We start from the raw sequence: 17,033 nt of genomic DNA on the forward strand, positions 1-17,033 counted from the left end.
GGTTAGAACGCAATAAAGTCAGTACACGTTGTTGGAAACAAAGTTCACCTTTAATAATTTCCTTCTGACCCAGAAATACAGTAGCAACCAGGGCTTGCCTTTATATATATATTGTGAAATATTTAAACTGTCATCAAATTAAGTGCTCCTCTCCACTGGGTCACAACGATGATAAGAAACTGGTCTCCTTTGCAAGCATAGGCGTAAGAGGGCTGGGATCTTGGAACTTCTTAATTGGAGATATACTGATAACAAACTCAGATCATTGTAAGTTTATGGTATTTAGGGGGAGAAATAAAAAAGATATTTTTCCTAACACATCACATTCTAATAACACCATTAATCCATGTAGTATAGGACTCCTCCACCTGTCTAGCAACAAGACTCAAGCTGGACCATCTGGAAGTCACAGAATAGGCTTCACAGTAATGTAAGAAGAGCAGAGTAATCAAGTAAAATGGGGCTACTTGGATACAGGACAAATTTTCTGTGACTGTGGAGAAATTCAATAAATGCAGCACTTAAATGTTTGCAATTCATGCCCCACCACTTGTACTAAAGAAGATCCAGTAAATGGCCAAGATAAAGCTATTGAAGTAGTTGTAGAAGGGACAGCCTTATAAGTCTGTGATATAGGTAAACGCAATATAGAAATAAAAAGTAAAAAAAAATTAAAAGATTACAATGTAGGGGCACCTTAAAGACTAATGTTCATATTTTAATGTGAGCTTCTGTGGACAAGTCCACTTCATCAGACATGTTACTGAAGTACCCTGCTTTTCCTCAAAAATAGTCTGTTAGTCTATCTTAACATTTAAATATTTTAAAGATTTTACCTATATTTCACATATGTTCGTAATTTTAAATTGTGCAGTGCTCTAATACAAATAAAGACCAGTCTAGAATGTCTACCACCAAACTGTAGCCTTGTAAGAAAACTTGGCCTCAAGGAGCTCCTTGGGACAGAATTCAAGCCGTCAATTTTCAAAAAGTTCTGCTATCTGAAAATTAGATTCATAGCTCCCAACATGCTGGACTCATTAGGAAATTCAGTTCAGCAAGGGGGACTAAACCTTGTCCAAACTTAAGGCCATTCCCAAGTATCTCAGTAACAGTACTCCAACATGCCAATTGTTAATCCAGTCACAAAACATTCAGGGTAAAAGCAAGCAAAAGAGTCTTAAGGTTCATTTCAGAAATTAATATGCTAATCCTATTGAGTCACAAAATGCACTGAAATTGTTCCAAGCAATTTATAGATCCCTGCCTTCTCTAAATAGTTCTGCATTCTGGTCAGGCAACCTTTCCCTTTCACATTTAGGTAAAGTAAGAGAACCCTCCATTTTATCCATACAGAGAACCAATGTGTAGATTAAGTATGAAACTAAGCAAATAATACATAATTTCTTGCTGTTGATTGGGAGGGGGGGAAAGGAACACACGTTTTGAAGTTTTATGGGGGAAAGCAGTAATGAATATATGATGTGATGATAGAGCAACTGAATGAATAGTAAAACCACTCTTCAATAGGTCATCCCCCATGGCTGAACAAGATTAAACAGAAAACAACATGACTAGAATCCAAACAAATACAAACATTCCTCTGCTAATATTCATAAGCAAAACAGAATGCAGACGAATAACAGACTCTTCAGATAATTCTCCATACATAAGAGCCAGATTCAAATACGAAGATCTCTCCTACACCAAAAAAAAGATCCAGGTGCCATTATAGTTCATCCTTGCCCCTCCCTTTCTAGACCCAGATTTGGCACATATATGTTGGTTTACATAAAGTCCCATTATGTAAGCCAGCATATACTGTATAAGGTCCCATTATTTCCTAACTAGAGATGGGCATGAACTGTGAATGGTTCGCAGCTTTGGCGCAGTTCAGTTGATCGTGACCACAGGTGTTGCATGGGCTCCTCATATTCTCCACCCACCTCTTCCCACAGGCACCCACTCAGAAGCAGCACCCTATGCTTTCCTGCCCCTCCTCTTCTGAATTGCCACCCACTGGAGGAGTTGAGGAAGAGAATCCAGCAAGCCCAAGCAACTCTTTTGGGCCCAATCCACCAAAGCATGCCCAACTCTATTCCAAACAAAGGTCAACATCCAAAACTTAGTACAGAGGATAGGTACACAAGATGAGAAGAAATATATGACCACATATGCCATTGGCTTGAGATGGCTATATCTGAACCAAGCCATCTTCTCCTCTTCAACCCCAAAATTTGATGGAGGAATGAGAAAATTCTTCCATATTGTTGGGATTACAACCATATAGTATTTTCAGTGGGTGTTCAGAAATGGTCTTAGCAAAACAAATCCCATGGAGATGTGGGCTGCAAAATTATGGAAAATTACTTGAAATCAATAGACAGAAATTCATAAAAATAAGCAGAACTTACATCCAAGAATAATTTGGACTGGGTTGGTGGAGCAACAGGGAACAAATGTGTTACAACTAGAAAAGGCACAAATTGCAGGTTCAGTAAATGGCTGAACTTGTGTTCTGCAGTTCACCACTCTGTCTCCTCCAGTGGGCGCCCACTCTGAAGCAGCATCCTGGATTCCCTGCCACACCTCCTCTGTGTGCTGCCTCTGAGTGGGCACCCACCAGAGGCGGCAGGATACTGAACCAGAACACACCTGTTCAGCCATCCACTGAACCAGCAGTTTCTGCCCATATGCAGTTACAACATAGTCTTGCTATAAGCAGCAGTATTCTCTAACCAAGCCCACAGCTGTTCATAGCTTTATGTTAGATCGAAAAGATAGCACTGAGTTCTTAGAAGAATAGGGGCTGCATGTATACAGGAACAGCTAATTTAATTCTAAAAGGAAGACATATGGAGTCACAAAATCTTCAATACTTAAGATCAGCAGCCCAGTGATTATCATACCAACACCCCCAACAAAACACACAAAAGCATTTCAGAAACAGTTCTCAATATTGCTCCACCAATCCCATGGCAGTCCACCCCAAGCTTACTCTGCATCCCATTCATATTATGATCATACAGGACAAGAGAACTGCAGGCACAGCCTTCAGATTTTCTAATTTAGTGCTTTCCTTCTTGGTGCCGTTAAGCACTGGTGACATTAAGAAGTCAGAGCAAGTACAAGTACAGCAGGGCTCAAAACTTGCAGCAGTCCCTTGGCTCTGACATTAGTGAGGCTGCTACAGAAAGAGTCCCAAATGTCCTTCAAAGTAGAGTCTAGTTTTGACAAAGGACATGCTGAGAGGCAGTTGAAAGGCAGGTCACAGAATCTCCCTCCCTGCAAACTCCTTGCACAATGCTGAAGAGGATGAGGAGCAGCAAGAGTGGACAGGTCTTGATCCTCTGGAGGGAACATATTATCCCATGGGCTGGGACACTGCATGGAAATCACAGCAGGCTGGATACCAATAGAGTTGGAAAGGGATGCAGAAGAGGTAGATGACACTGAGCCTGGCCAGTGACCAGTCTGATGGAAAGGATGACTAAGGAGAGAAGATGGACCAGAGTGGGCATCTGAAGCACTGGGAACTGGTCCTGTGGGAAATACAGGCCTTTTGCCGATGGCACCTTCTTTTTATACCAGCTTCTTGGCCTCAAAGAAACTTTTGAGATGCCTCATTTGCCAAACTCCAATGGCTACAAGAATGAGAGTCTGGACAATGGACCACCAAAGAACCCGCTGGTTGGTGCTTTCGCTGGTTTGCCGGAAGCGCTCCTCTCGCCACTGAGCAAAAGAGAAGGGGGAAGAACAGTTTAAGCTTCTATTCTTTGCTATTCATAATTAAGAGCCAACAAGTTATTTTATCCATTAACATTCCCTCCAATTTTCAGCCCTGCTGGGTGACTCTGCACCCTGTGCAGGGTTCCATACTGACTAGGGTGCACAGAGGAGGAAAGCTGTGTGGAGGGGGCAGAGTCACATGGAGCCGCACACCTTAGAGAACCTTGTTTTCCACCATGAAATTATTCTAAGGGAACAGTTGTGCCCTGAAAATCTTTAGTGTGCCCAGCTTTAGGGAATAGTACAAGTCTGAATTACATGAGCATAGAAGTTTCTTAGAGAATATTACTGGGGGCTTGAGCAGGATCTCATATGAACACAGCAGCCTTATGGGAGGGAAGCTGCCTTACGTCAAGTGTGATGATTTCACATTTGCACAATATTTATTCTGACAGAGCATTCTAAAATCCAGTCCTGCTGGCCATAGGATTCTGAGACTTAGTCTCACCTACCCTTTAAAGAATAACTGTTCCAAGCTCTGATTCTGACTGGCAGCATCTCTCCAAGGTTTCAGGAAGAATTTTGTTTCTTTTCAACTGCTACCAAGCTCCTTTCACTCTGGACTGAACTTGGAGTTACCTACACACAAAGCAGAGGTTCTGCCACTGAGCTCAAGTCCCTCCCCTCTTACCCGCTGGTAGTTCTGCTCTTTCTGGATCTGCTCTATCTGTTCCAGGAGCTGACGCACACGCAACTGCAGCTCACTCAGTTTATCCTTGGCTGCAATCTCAGCATAATCATTGGCATGCTCTCCAACCTGGATATCAAGGTGGACTCTCTGTAAGAAAAATCAGAAAAGAAAGAAAATAAAAGTAAAATCATTGCTTGTTGTGGGTTTTTGGGGCTCTTTAGTTGTGTTCTGAAGGTTGAACGTTTCTCGTCTCTGTGGCCGGCATCTTCAGAGGACAGCACTCTGAAGATGCCGGCCACAGAGACTGGAGAAACGTTCAACCTTCAGAACACAGCCAAAGAGCCTGAAAAACCCACAACAACCATTAGATCCCGGCTGTGAAAGCCTTCGTGAATACATTAATAGTAAAATCCTTGGACTGCAGAGACACATGAGAACAGGATACCAACAAAAATGGCATGGAACTGCTCCCTTCCACTACACAACAGATCCTCTTACCAGCATGCCTCCTGCAAAAAGGGAGAACTTTGTTGAATTGGAATGCAGGCAGATCTGATGTTCTCCAGGTGTGTGTGAAGTAAAAGTGAATCTGCCCTCTGAGCCATACTGCCGGGATAATATCACCTACAAACACAGAGAAGAACATGACACTTATGCTGTTTATCTTCTAATTTCTAGCTCAAACAGACATTAACCATTCAAAGACTATTAGTAAATCATTTCTGAACTTCTTTCCCATGCCTTCTTGCTCTGCATTATGCATTCAGTGTCTTGGGCATGTTTCCATGCTTAGAATCAATTCTAATGAGGTCAGTCTCAATCTACAGTAGCCTTTTGTGTCATAAATCAAATGCATTATAAAACAAAAAGTTCATTAAAGAACTTGAAAAGGGGTAGGGGGAATGACAGTTGGATGTCTCTAAAGCCAGCTGATAACTTCTGTGGCAGATGTGTGTGTTTTTGTGACAAATAAAGCTTTTTCATATCAAGAGAACAGGATAAAAATATTAGAAAATTCAGTTTGCTACATATAATAGTAAACTATTTCCTCAAAATCCATGCTGCCCATACTCTTTTGGAAATGAGGATCATGTTAAACAGTCATTCAACACTGGCACAACATCTGTAAGGAGATGGTGCAGCACTACGCAAAAGCTTCTGAGACAAATGATAGTTTGCCAGTGACGCTATCCTATTTCAAAAACTAAATCTCCACCTAATGTTTAACACAATCCAGGATCCAAAATCCACAGGAGGGCAAAATCTTCATTAGGATCAATTGAAAATATATAAACTAGAGGAACACTTATGTTCTACAGAACTCTTCATCAGGCTAGATCCTAAAAGAAAAGAGAAGAGGAAACAGAGAAAATGCTGAAAATCTAAATACATGGCTAGTTGTTTCTAGTACTGGAGAACTGCAAACAATGTTCCATGTTCCAAGGTGTGCCTTATGGCTCAGAGAGTAGTGCAGGCCTCACATGACTTCTGGCAAACTGCAGGGGAAACAGGTGAAGATGGAGGCAAATACCCTTATAAGGCCTACAAAGGATCTTGTATTTTAGTTATCAGGCAAAACCAAAACCAAAAATAAAGAAGACAAAAATGTTGTAGCACCTTCAAAACTAAATGCTATAATTTAATGTGAGCTTTTGTGGACAAAGTCCACTTCTTCAGACATCTGTATTTTGTCTGTGACCAATGCAGACATATGGTATTGTTTTTGCTCCTGCAGAGAAGGTGGATTGTTCCCTCCTTCCCAAATGTTTAATCTGATGAATATTTCTACACAGTTCAAAAATCTCCCATATTTTATGTATTTACAGATGATCCCAATACAGGTCACACTCATCTATTGATTCCGGATTTTGTTTTACCTTTCTAGAACAACCCAGCCTTCTCCTTTTTTGTATCCAGTGCTGAGTTATCCAAAACAGTAGTAGCCCTGAAGTACCTTATATAGGAAGCTCAATGCACTAGTCTTGTTTCTCCAAAACAAAAAACAGAACAATTCTGTTCCCTCATGCCAGCAACAGAGTCAGTGTGCTATTATCTCAGTACTGTAGTTTGTTTCGAATACCTTATGGAACTCAGTATGCTTTCATGCACAGAAATCTGCTTTTGGCCATGCAAATTGGAGTCATTTTACAGTCATTGAAGGTGCAGCAATCAAGAGTCAGAAATACGTGCCTATTTACTGGAAATCATCCCAATGACTAGAGATCCCAAACTGCCTTCCGCCCAATCTGCCTGAATCAAGGAGTGAATAGTTTGTACCAAGAAGGTTCTGAGGTTTCATTTCTGCCCCTAGACCGAGGAACACACCAAAACAAACTCTTGAGCCCTTGGGGCGCCTTCCTACATAAAATATATGCATAGACGTGTATGATATATATGTACAGTACCTTTTCATCAGGGTCTTTCACTTCCACAAACATGCCCAGGCCCGGTGTAGCAGGAAGGTACTCCTCCCGTTGTTTATCGAACAGCTGGGTCCGGTAATTCCCTGCGATGCAGAAGGGAGCAAGATGATGAGGGGAGAGTTGGCCGCCCCCACCGCCAAAGCACTCGGTCGCGTACTCGTACCACCACCGCCACCATCTTTCTACACACACACACACCACACACACACACACACACCCCATGCTATGCCATGCCTCCCCCACCGCCAGTCCCTCGCGACCCCGTTCCGCCCTCCGAGGACCCTCTTTCGCCCTCTCCGCACCTATGACCATGGTCTCGTCGGGGATTTCCTCAATGAAGCACTTGCGCTCGGTCTCGCCCAAGTGGAAGTAAAGAGCCCACCCGGGAGAGACCAGCCGGGCCACCAAGAGGAGCAGCAGCTGCCAGAGACCACGCAACCGACAACCCGGAGCCGCCATCGCGCCGCCCTTTGCGCCTCACTTCCGCCCCGGCTCTCGAGCCACGTAACCCTTGCCGCCAAAGGCTCGGCTGTGAGCTGGGACTACAACTCCCGGCGATCCTCTTGGACAGGAAGTGGCCGTTCCCGGCTGGCGGGCGGGCGGGCGAGCGAGGCGGCGGGAAGTCCGGGCTTGGCCGAGCGCCAACGTGTTACTTACTGGCTAAGGTGTGTAACCGTTTCCTGAGAGGTACTGTAGTCCGGTTCAGCATCAAAAACAGAAACAAACGAACAAACAAATAATAATTTAAAAAACGTGCCACTTTAAAGACTAACTGCGATATTTTAATGTGAACTTTCACGGAGCATTGTCTTCCACTTCAAACTGTTGAAAGTGCCACAACGTCTTTTGTTTTGTGTTTCTTGTCGAAATACTTGCACAGGCTAACATGGCTACAACTGAAAAAAGTACTGTACAGTCTTAAGCACCTTTGAGATCAACAGGTTTCTTTTTAAGGAGAAAGGCTGGGTAAAAAAATATTTTCAATCAATCAGTCAATTTAATTTTCTTCAGTGAGTTTTCGTAAATTGCCATCCACTTTGTTTTGTGTCTCAGGAGGTGAATTGTAAACTGTAAAAACTCACAATGAAATACATTTGTTAAATATTAACAGTGGTTTGTGTTTCGTGATCCCATGTATAATACTCAGAGTGTGAGTGTGTCTTTCAGAACCTTCAAGACTATCAAGTGTATTTTATTCTGCTTGAGCTGTCACATAGGTTTCTTCAGGTGCAGGGAATACAATATTCAAGCCAGGGTACATAAACTCTGGTTAGGGGGATGGGACAGAATGGAATGAGATACAGAAAACGCCAACTTTACTACTAAGACTGGTTACAAACTTTTAAAGGTCTGGTTAGCATAAACATCCTAGCATTAGTTACATGTGTCAGCTACCCCTCTCAAGTATTAAAACAATGTTTTTTGCTTACCAGATATTATCTGGTGTGTGGGGTTTTTTTTAATGTGAAGGCAGAGACAATCTGTTGAAAAAAATCATTCTATACACGGTAGAGTTTTAATATAAAGAATGGATAATTCAATTAATATATAAAATGAGATTTAAAGCCCATATATTTACTTAAAGCCAAGGAGATCAAAGTTTAACCTCAAGGTATTTTTGTTTACTTATATGCACCATACACTAAGTAACAACCCATCAGAAAAAGCAGCGCTGTTTGTGCATTCCCATGGCAATTATAGGATGAATTAAGGAGCATGGCAAGGGGGTGTCTTTTGCATTAAATTTGGCATTTTTGATACCAAAAATATTTAAATAAAAATATATAACTACAAGTGGGGAAAAAGAGGAGAAGGTGAGTTGGCGTGGAAGGGGAAGACAGATAGATTAATTCTCCCCTACCACCTACAAGCCCAAGGTATCTCTTCTAGACTCCGACTGCTGATGTGCTAGGAAGAATCTCTAAATAAGGGCATTAATTCCAATGGGACAAAGTAGCCCTCACTCCAAGTAATAGGATTTGCATTTCCCAATCCCAATAGGATCCCCCCCCCCCCGGAGATATGGACATACACAAATACCAGCACATACAAGAAGGAGCAGAGTGTCTCCAAAAACCAGAGTGGGTTTGGCATAAATCTGTATCCTTGTTAGTCATGGGCCAAGCTGGGAGCCAATGCACATTGCTGGCTGTTTTGCTTTGGCATCTGTCTTTGATGTTCTTTTGTTCAGGCTCAGAAACAGTTCTGCTGGTTTCTGATTATTACAGTCTCTGTCAGTTCTGTGTCCATTTACTGTTCTGCATATAGACTAGCTTGTCTGTCCTATTTTTTTAATCTCATTTCATATAGTACTATCTCAATCACTGTACCTATGAACCTGTGACTTGACTATTTATGCTTCATGCATACATCTGAAGTAGTGAGCCAAAACAGACTAGCAAAGTTCCTTCACTGAATTTCCCCACAAAGTATGTGGTAAATATGTTGAGACTGAGCAAAGAAAATGCTACCCCTTCTGTTATTCTGAACCACAAATAATAGGCAGCAACCCTTCATCCACCACATTCAACTCTTTTCCTACAGCCAGGTACATAAGGAATATGCATTTGTTTCAAGCAGCAAAGGATCATTATCCCCTCAAGTTTTCCCTTCATTCTCTAGGATGATATTCTAGAATGTGTTAAATATATCCTTCCATCTTCGATATCTTGCATTTTTTAACACAAGAACTATTTTGTTTTCTGAAGAAAGTGAGAGTTGGCAAAAAGAAAAGTATGGGATTGAGGTGACTAAGATTGGAACGGAAATCAAAGTGGTGAATTTGGGCCTAGGTTTACTCTGTATATGCAATGCTCCCCATTCCTTATTCATTTTTCATCTTCCACCACATACTGTACTACATAGTAGCCTTCTCTCTCTCTCTTATGACAGGATTTCTCCCTACCTATAATCAATGGTATTGCTAAGATCATAGGAATTCCCATATTATATTATTGGATCACCGCCTCCCTATATCAGTACTGTCTTACCCACACTGACTGGCTTCAATTCTGCAGACATCTTTCAGGGCATTTGTGAAGATATAAGGGGTCCAATAAAGCAGTTTTACATGGAAAACATGCGAACACTGAACGTAATTCCAATAAGCAAAACCCAATTTTTGGATTTGCTTAAAGGAACCAATTATGCCACCTTTCCATTTCAAGAATCACTTTGCTCAGCTGCAGATTCTTAACTGCAGTGGCCCAGACCAAAGATACAATCTTAATTTTTTAAAATGTTAAATATGAACAACACTGTAATTGGTTGTTGTGGATTTTTCAGATGCTGGCCACAGAGACTGGCGAAATGCCAGGAAGAGCAACCTTCAGAACATGGCAAACAGCCCAAAAAAACCACAACAACCATTAGATCCCGGCCGTGGAAGCCTTCACGCAAAAAACACTGCAATTATTGGGCTGTTTAATGGTAGGCAAGCTAAAAAAAACCTGCAAAATTTTCTGCGCAACAATAATACAGGAGCAATATACTAGGTCCTCCTTCCCAACACTAAATTCATAACACAAATTTTTTATGAAAAATATTTCCACAGCAGAGGATGGCAACCCATAGAGATTCACCTATTCTCCTATTCCCACCATCTCCAGCTAATCAAACTAGATGGATGTCCTGGTCCTGCTTTTAGCAGCAGTATAACAACTACCTTGATCAGAATGAGTGGGGAAACAAGCTAACATCACCCCCAACTGTGCCCAAACACATTGTGATCTTGATGAAGGCAGGATTGCTGGGGGAAGGAGCATCAACCATACTTCCTCCAATCCTTATTAAAAACACTGGTGAGAGGAAGCTTTACCTTTTCCCCAAATTCCCCTTATTAGAGGAGGAGGTCTTCTAGTATTATTTCTCTGTATATGAAATAGAAAGTGTGGGCAAGTGGCCTTGCCTGGTCTAGCCACATCCATATGTGTACCTTCCCCATAAACTAACCTTTGCCCGCCAGTGCAGCCTTTCACCCACCCATCCGCAAAATGGCCTGGAAAAGTGGTATGTACATGCCAACAGTGCATCTGGAGCTCAAGCCATCAGGCTGCATCACATTAAAGGTATCCATAACAGAAAATACCATTGATAATTATGAAGGACCACAAGCTAAGATCCATTTTCCTTTTTATTTCACACATTTCTTTTCAACCAATTGTCTTCCAAATGCACATACAGTGATGTGGCTATGGAAAAATACAATCCTGTCACCAGAATCACCAATTTCAGATGCTTAATGATATGGAGTTTCAGCGTCTGTAGCACATACTCCACAGTGACTGGGGGGGAAAAATCAACCTTCCACTCTCCCCAGTCAATGCATTCACAGTTTCCATCACCAAAGGAGAAAAACATTTGATGGTTACTAGTTGTTGTGGGGTAGTCTAGTCTCAGTCCCAGTAATACCAGAAGCTCTGAGACTATACAAAGTACATTCAGTTCAAAACACCCACGTTGCAGTTGATTTGTCTGTGGGCTGTATAAAAAAAATACCCCAGCAGGGTTAGCAGGAGTATGGAAATACTATCCTGTTAGAGAAACCACCAGCTGATAAAAGCTGGCATGCAGAGCCATGCTCCACAGAGGAGGAATACTTACAATTTCTCACATCTAAACACAGCTCCATTTGCTTTTTCCCTTAAATCAAGATGTTAAAAAATAAGCCGAATGACTCTGAATACCATTCAGGAAAGAGAAAAACCAGGCTCCTAATTAGGGCTACACCTTCTATTCCAAATTGTTTGACACAGCTTGTCTGGCTAGTGTTCCCAAGACAAAAAAAGATATGAAAATATTCCATATATTTCTCTGAAAGAGCCTTTTAAAAATCAGAGTCTATACAATTCTCCCTCCCCCACTGTAAAAAAATATTCCCAAAGCGCCCAGAATCTGGGCCCACACCCCCTGCTAGTAAAATCGTTTGTTCCGCTCCTGGCGTTTCTGGAAGACCACAGCTCCCACCACAGCACACACAATGATGCCAAGCAGAGAGCACAACAGCAACAGGAAGACTTTCCAGCCTGTCAAAGGTCCACTACGGAAGTTTCCTGTTGGGTCATCAACATTATCTAAAGAAGAGAAGAGAATTTAGGGAGTTAAACATTTACAACACACATGTTCTGATGGTAGATAAGGAACTAATTCATACAGGCTAGCAAAATTCTGAGCTCTAGAAACAATGAATACCAGAGGATTATAAAACACATAATACCAGATCAGAAAACAGTAAAGAAGATTTCAACACACGCATAAACATGGAGAACTCTAAAGTTATTTTAGAGGATAACAACAAAAACTAAAGAATTTTCACATGGACATGACTTTTGTGAAACATAGTACACTTTTATAGATCCTGTATGCAGCTTTTCCAGGAAAGACGATTACAAAGACAATATCAAAAGTTTTGGAAAGGTCTTTTATTGAACATGGCAAACAAACAAATCAACAACTGAAAATGAATCCAATCTGATACTATTAAAACTTCATAGGACTACATGAAAAATGTAATATTAATCTTTACACATGCACACAACTAAGTCTTAAAATACATTTATTTGAAAGCAACACTGTATTCAGCATGATATATTTAGACCTGGAATTACTTTCTTGTAGTTTTGCATTGGGAATTATAAAATGTACTTTCTACAAGAGAATATCCAGATCTTCATCTCAGTCTATTGCTTGACCTTCCATTTGGTTCATAGAGTATTCAAGGCAGAAACACCAGTAACTCACCTTTGGGTGACTTGAGGAGGCTGACACTAGGCTCAATCTTTGTCCAATCAATATTTTCTTCCTCTGGTGTATGTTCTACCATCAGCTGGAACAGCTTCATTGAGATGATATCATGATTGTCTAGGAAACAATTATGTGGCAATGGGACATTATAAGATCATGTTTAATTTCCTTTCCTTAGAGGCAGAAGGCCTTTTCACTTCCCTTTAAAGATTCCAATAGCAGGGAAGAGGTAACAGATGTAAATTTGTCCAGTGAATAGAATATGCTCATTCTACCCCATGGTGGCTCTGATTTATCTAGACTAGCACATTCAGGCTGTACAGCAAATTATGCCTCACTCACCAGACAGATCTCCTGTACCAGCAGATGCTCCAAAGTAGTAGCCAGTGGGCAGTCTGACTCCTGCAACATCAAAGCAATTTTTCCATTCATTTTTATCTTCAACATCTGTCATCACCTGGAAAAAAGGTTATAAGTGAGAACATTAACAACATGCACTCTTTTTAGGTACCTGAAGAGAGCACAGAAGTACACTTTAATCTCCTTTCTGAGAAAGAGAAGATGGCCCAGTCATACCATCTTTTCTGCATAATTACTGTCACTTTTGTACTTCACTGAAAATTGTTGTTACAGTAATGATTCAGCCTATTCATCCTTGCTAACCACAAACCTCCCACCATGTTTGCATCTGAGACAAACTGTGAACAAATTCTTCATTGTACAGGCCTGGGCTAGCTTACCGTCAGACGTCCCCGGGAGTAGCGGACAGCCAAAAATGTGTCATGGTTCTGATTACGAATGTCAGCTGTACAGCCTGCCAGCTCTGTCCAACGGCCATCCTTGCTATGGTCATAGGACACGGATCCATTGTTCACCATGGCAGAGATGTATGGGAAAACACGCTGCAAAATAAAGTATAATTCAAAATCTTCACTATGTTGCACATCCTTTTTATCCTAAATACCTACAAACAAACCTCTATCTGCATGTGCTCCAATTCCTCCCAGATAATATTACACTCTAGGTTTAGTTTGCAAGTACAGGTAGCTCTTAAGACACATTCCAGTCACTACTCACCTCTGTAGCTTCATCATTTGGATAGGTGTCCAGAAAAATGGCCAAGCCATGAAAGTTATCTTTGCTTCCAAAAACAGGGCCTGAGGGAAATAAAGACCAATAGAGTGAAAGGGGCTATCCTTGCAAATTTATTTAGCTAAATCCATAGGTCCAGCAACTCAGCAGAAACTCAACTTGAAACTAAATATGTTTGTTAACTACAGAGAACATTCCATCCATGAAGAAAGAACCAGCCAGGCTGAAATACTTGGAAGCTGTCAAATAACCTTCAGAGAAAGAACATCTTATTCTTTTCAAAGAATATGAACAAAAGATATACTTGGATATGGAGAAGACTAGCTAGCTTCAGAAACAGCATACAGTATACTAAAGTGTAGCACATACACAACCTCCTAAAGCCTCATGTTAAGTAGGTAAAGTTTTATGATAAGAAACCCACGTTCCTTATAGTAACAATAAGGAAAAATCACAACTTAACCAAATAAGTTGCTTTGTAGACAAGAAACTCTATTTCTTGTTTCTCTCTCAATTTCTTTGTTTCAACTCAAATTACACAAGGATAATATACACAACCTGTCTCAAAGGGTTTTATGGGAGTTAGTGGAACAATTAAGAAGATTTCAGGGATCACATACTCCATTGCAACAATTGATGTGTGACTAAAAATCCCGGAAGATTCTGGCAAAACCCAAAAACTCGGTTGAATATAATTCTTCACTGAGTACAGAAACCAATCCATCTCATAATAACAGAATCTACAACAGCAAGATACCTTTCTGTCTATTAAACTTGCCCCAGTACCTGTAGTAAGGCGTTCTTGAGTGTACCACAAAGCAAAACCATCCCCATGCAGATTCTTCTTTCCTGCTCCATGGATCTTGAACTGAACATGGAGTTCCCAATCCTTTAGGAAGCAGGGCTAGAAGACAGAATAAACTGACCTAAGCACCAGTGGGAATGTTTCACAAAATCCTTCCAACACTGATTGCACACACATTTTTAGTAACTATAAGGAAAATCACTTTCAGTCACATTCCATCACTTCTTTATTAAAATTACACTCACCACTCTGTTCCAAATAGAACCTTCTTTGCTGCGCTCATCAGGGGTCAGTCGAACATACTGGCTGGTCAACATTGTGCTTCCTTGAAAATCCCAGAGGGGCATCGAGCTGGAGCCAACCCCTAAAAAACACAAATGATACTAAGGAGTTGTCCACTACAGAAAAAAAAGTATTTTTATTTGTGAGTACTGCTTGGAATTATAATTGACAATGGATTCTGTAGATATATATAAATACACAGCAAAGTAACATACCTAAATCAGTTCTAAAAACTCACTTAATATAGGCAGGAATCCCGTTCATGGTCTTCCTCCAGCTTCTTTGTTGAACATTTAGTAGAAAGTGATCAATCCATAACATAGGTCAGAGAGAATTAACACAACAATTGGCACTACTTTATTTACCAGGGTGTTCTAATAAGATTTACATATTACAGGAAGCAGAGCCTCCTTTCTCATTTTTTAATAGTGCCATTCTAATTTCACGGACCGATGAGGATACAGGGAGGCTTGTGGAGTTTTATTTGCTATATAGCCTTGGGAAAGAACATGCGTGCATCATGGACAATATTATTCCCGCGTCCCCAGAACTTTGGCTACCCTCCCTGCCTGATAAAAAGATGAAACCAAGCCCCTCAAGGGGGTCAACAACAAGGCCACGCCTTTCCCAAACAAAGCCACGGTGCTAAAGAAGGTATGAAGGGCATCAGGAGGGAAGGGATGGCAAAGTGACAACCTCTGCTCCCCCCCAAGCACACACCTTGGTAAGGTTTGATAAGGGAATGCTCCCGTTTTAGGTGCTCGCTGTTGCCATCCGTGAGCTCAGCGGCTCCTCGCGGCACGGTCCCGGCCAGGAGGAGCTGAAGAAAGAGCAGGGGCGGCAGCACCATCCCGAAGCCCCCGCCACCTCCCGGACCCACCACCATCCTACTCCCTCCAGCCCCTCTTCTTCCTACTTCCGGTTGACCCTGTAGCCCGGAAGGAAACCAGCTGGAAACCGAAACCATAGATTGGAGAATTCTATGGCAGAAGCCGCGCCCTTCAGGAGCTTTGGAACTAGGAAAAAAAAGAGAGGAGAAGGCAGACGCGCCTCTCTCGTCCAATTCCGGGACGATCTGGGCTCCGCGAAGAATGTGACGTGTCTGTACGCCGGTGGCTGGAGTGCGGGTCTTTCGAAATGGCTTCCCTCCTCGGGCTCTCTTCCTCCCCGTCGCCGGAGATGTTCGGAGGACCATTGCACTCGCCCCTTTGTCTCCGCCTCTGAGCCACACTCTCCCCTACAGTATATATGGGGCTGTTAATTGTGGGGTCCCGTGCGGTGAATGTTGTAGGTCCCCCTCTGTGAGAAGTTAAAGACAGAGTTCTGCAGAATTCTCTCCTGGGCAGCCAGGGAACATCTATCTATCCAGCACCTCAGCCCCAGTTGCATTGGAGCTGAGGTGAGGGGTAAAGAGCGGAGCAGCTGCTCTTTCTGTGCTTACCAGCAGAAAGTTCCAAACCAGATGTACTCTCTACTGTGTTTCCCCGAAAATAAGATATTTTATATTCATTTTTGCTCCAAAAATGCATTAGGGCTTATTTTCAGGGGATGTTTTATTTTACAGTCATGTCATCTTCTGGTTGCTGCAGAATGCTGCACAATGGTGGAGGATGGGGGTTTCACTTAACTGGGCCTTATTTTTGGGGTAGGGCTTATATTACAAGCATCCTGAAAAATCATACTAGGGCTTATTTTCAGGTTAGGTCTTATTTTCAGGAAAACAGTCTTTATGTTGGAGGCGGGATGGGGAAGACAGAACTATTCTGAATCCTCTTATTGTCAATGGCATTTACCCTATTTCTAAATAAAGATACATATTATTGTGGTACTAGCTGTGTGGGTTTTTTAAATATGTTCCATAACTGTGGGAAGACTCCCAAATGAAAACTGCATTATACCAGTTCAAGACTGGATGATTCCATGCTCAACAGGCTGTCTGCCTCTTATGCATTGCAGGAAAACAATCTAATTACTGTGTAAATTCCTTGGATAAAGAACAGCAAGGAACAAGAAATCAATGTAGACCTTGCCTGTTGATAGGAAGAGAAAAATGCTCACAAGTGAGAGAAATGCAGTTAAGGGCTACTGTTGATTTGTATTTCCTACTGCACTGATCATATTCTTAAATTCAGTATCTTGTTTTAGATTCTTTGGCACTCATAATCTGTGCTGCAGTGAGGGGGTAATGAAGATGTCCTTCCTGGAGACTGCAGAAGATCAGGATTCCTAAATTCTGGAGAGAAAAAAATCTTGCTATTTTGGTTGGGGA

At 41.7% G+C, this 17,033-nt stretch overlaps 2 protein-coding genes and 1 long non-coding RNA gene across 4 annotated transcripts; 1 reads left to right on the forward strand and 2 right to left on the reverse strand.

Annotated features, from left to right (window-relative positions):
* Window positions 1-28: 28 nt before the first annotated feature.
* Window positions 29-7,347, reverse strand: TMED9 (transmembrane p24 trafficking protein 9). Of its 2 annotated transcripts, XR_002300266.3 has the most exons (6): window positions 7,146-7,347; window positions 6,826-6,926; window positions 4,919-5,044; window positions 4,421-4,567; window positions 551-3,732; window positions 29-390 (listed from the first exon to the last, which is right to left on the reverse strand). XR_002300266.3 is itself a non-coding variant. In XM_020790275.3 (5 exons), exons 1-5 carry the CDS (start codon window positions 7,300-7,302, stop codon window positions 3,583-3,585), a joined length of 681 nt encoding a protein of 226 aa, XP_020645934.3. In that variant the 5' UTR covers window positions 7,303-7,347; the 3' UTR covers window positions 29-3,582. The 2 variants fall into 2 exon arrangements, 1 of the variants encoding a protein (XP_020645934.3); XM_020790275.3 differs by having other exon boundaries at window positions 29-3,732.
* Window positions 7,348-7,433: 86 nt separating this feature from the next.
* Window positions 7,434-10,369, forward strand: LOC144586773 (uncharacterized). Its single transcript, XR_013541795.1, has 2 exons — window positions 7,434-7,508; window positions 10,129-10,369. It is a non-coding gene; the product is annotated as an uncharacterized LOC144586773 (long non-coding RNA).
* A 588-nt stretch (window positions 10,370-10,957) lies between these two features.
* Window positions 10,958-15,699, reverse strand: LMAN2 (lectin, mannose binding 2). Its single transcript, XM_020790290.3, has 8 exons — window positions 15,485-15,699; window positions 14,728-14,846; window positions 14,464-14,581; window positions 13,663-13,742; window positions 13,326-13,487; window positions 12,928-13,042; window positions 12,583-12,702; window positions 10,958-11,915 (listed from the first exon to the last, which is right to left on the reverse strand). The coding sequence occupies exons 1-8, from the start codon at window positions 15,648-15,650 to the stop codon at window positions 11,755-11,757; spliced, it is 1,041 nt and encodes a 346-aa protein (XP_020645949.3). The 5' UTR covers window positions 15,651-15,699; the 3' UTR covers window positions 10,958-11,754.
* Between the last annotated feature and the right edge of the window lie 1,334 nt (window positions 15,700-17,033).

This window comes from Pogona vitticeps, chromosome 2 (genome assembly GCF_051106095.1).
Source record: "Pogona vitticeps strain Pit_001003342236 chromosome 2, PviZW2.1, whole genome shotgun sequence".
In the NCBI taxonomy this organism is placed as follows: domain Eukaryota; kingdom Metazoa; phylum Chordata; class Lepidosauria; order Squamata; family Agamidae; genus Pogona; species Pogona vitticeps.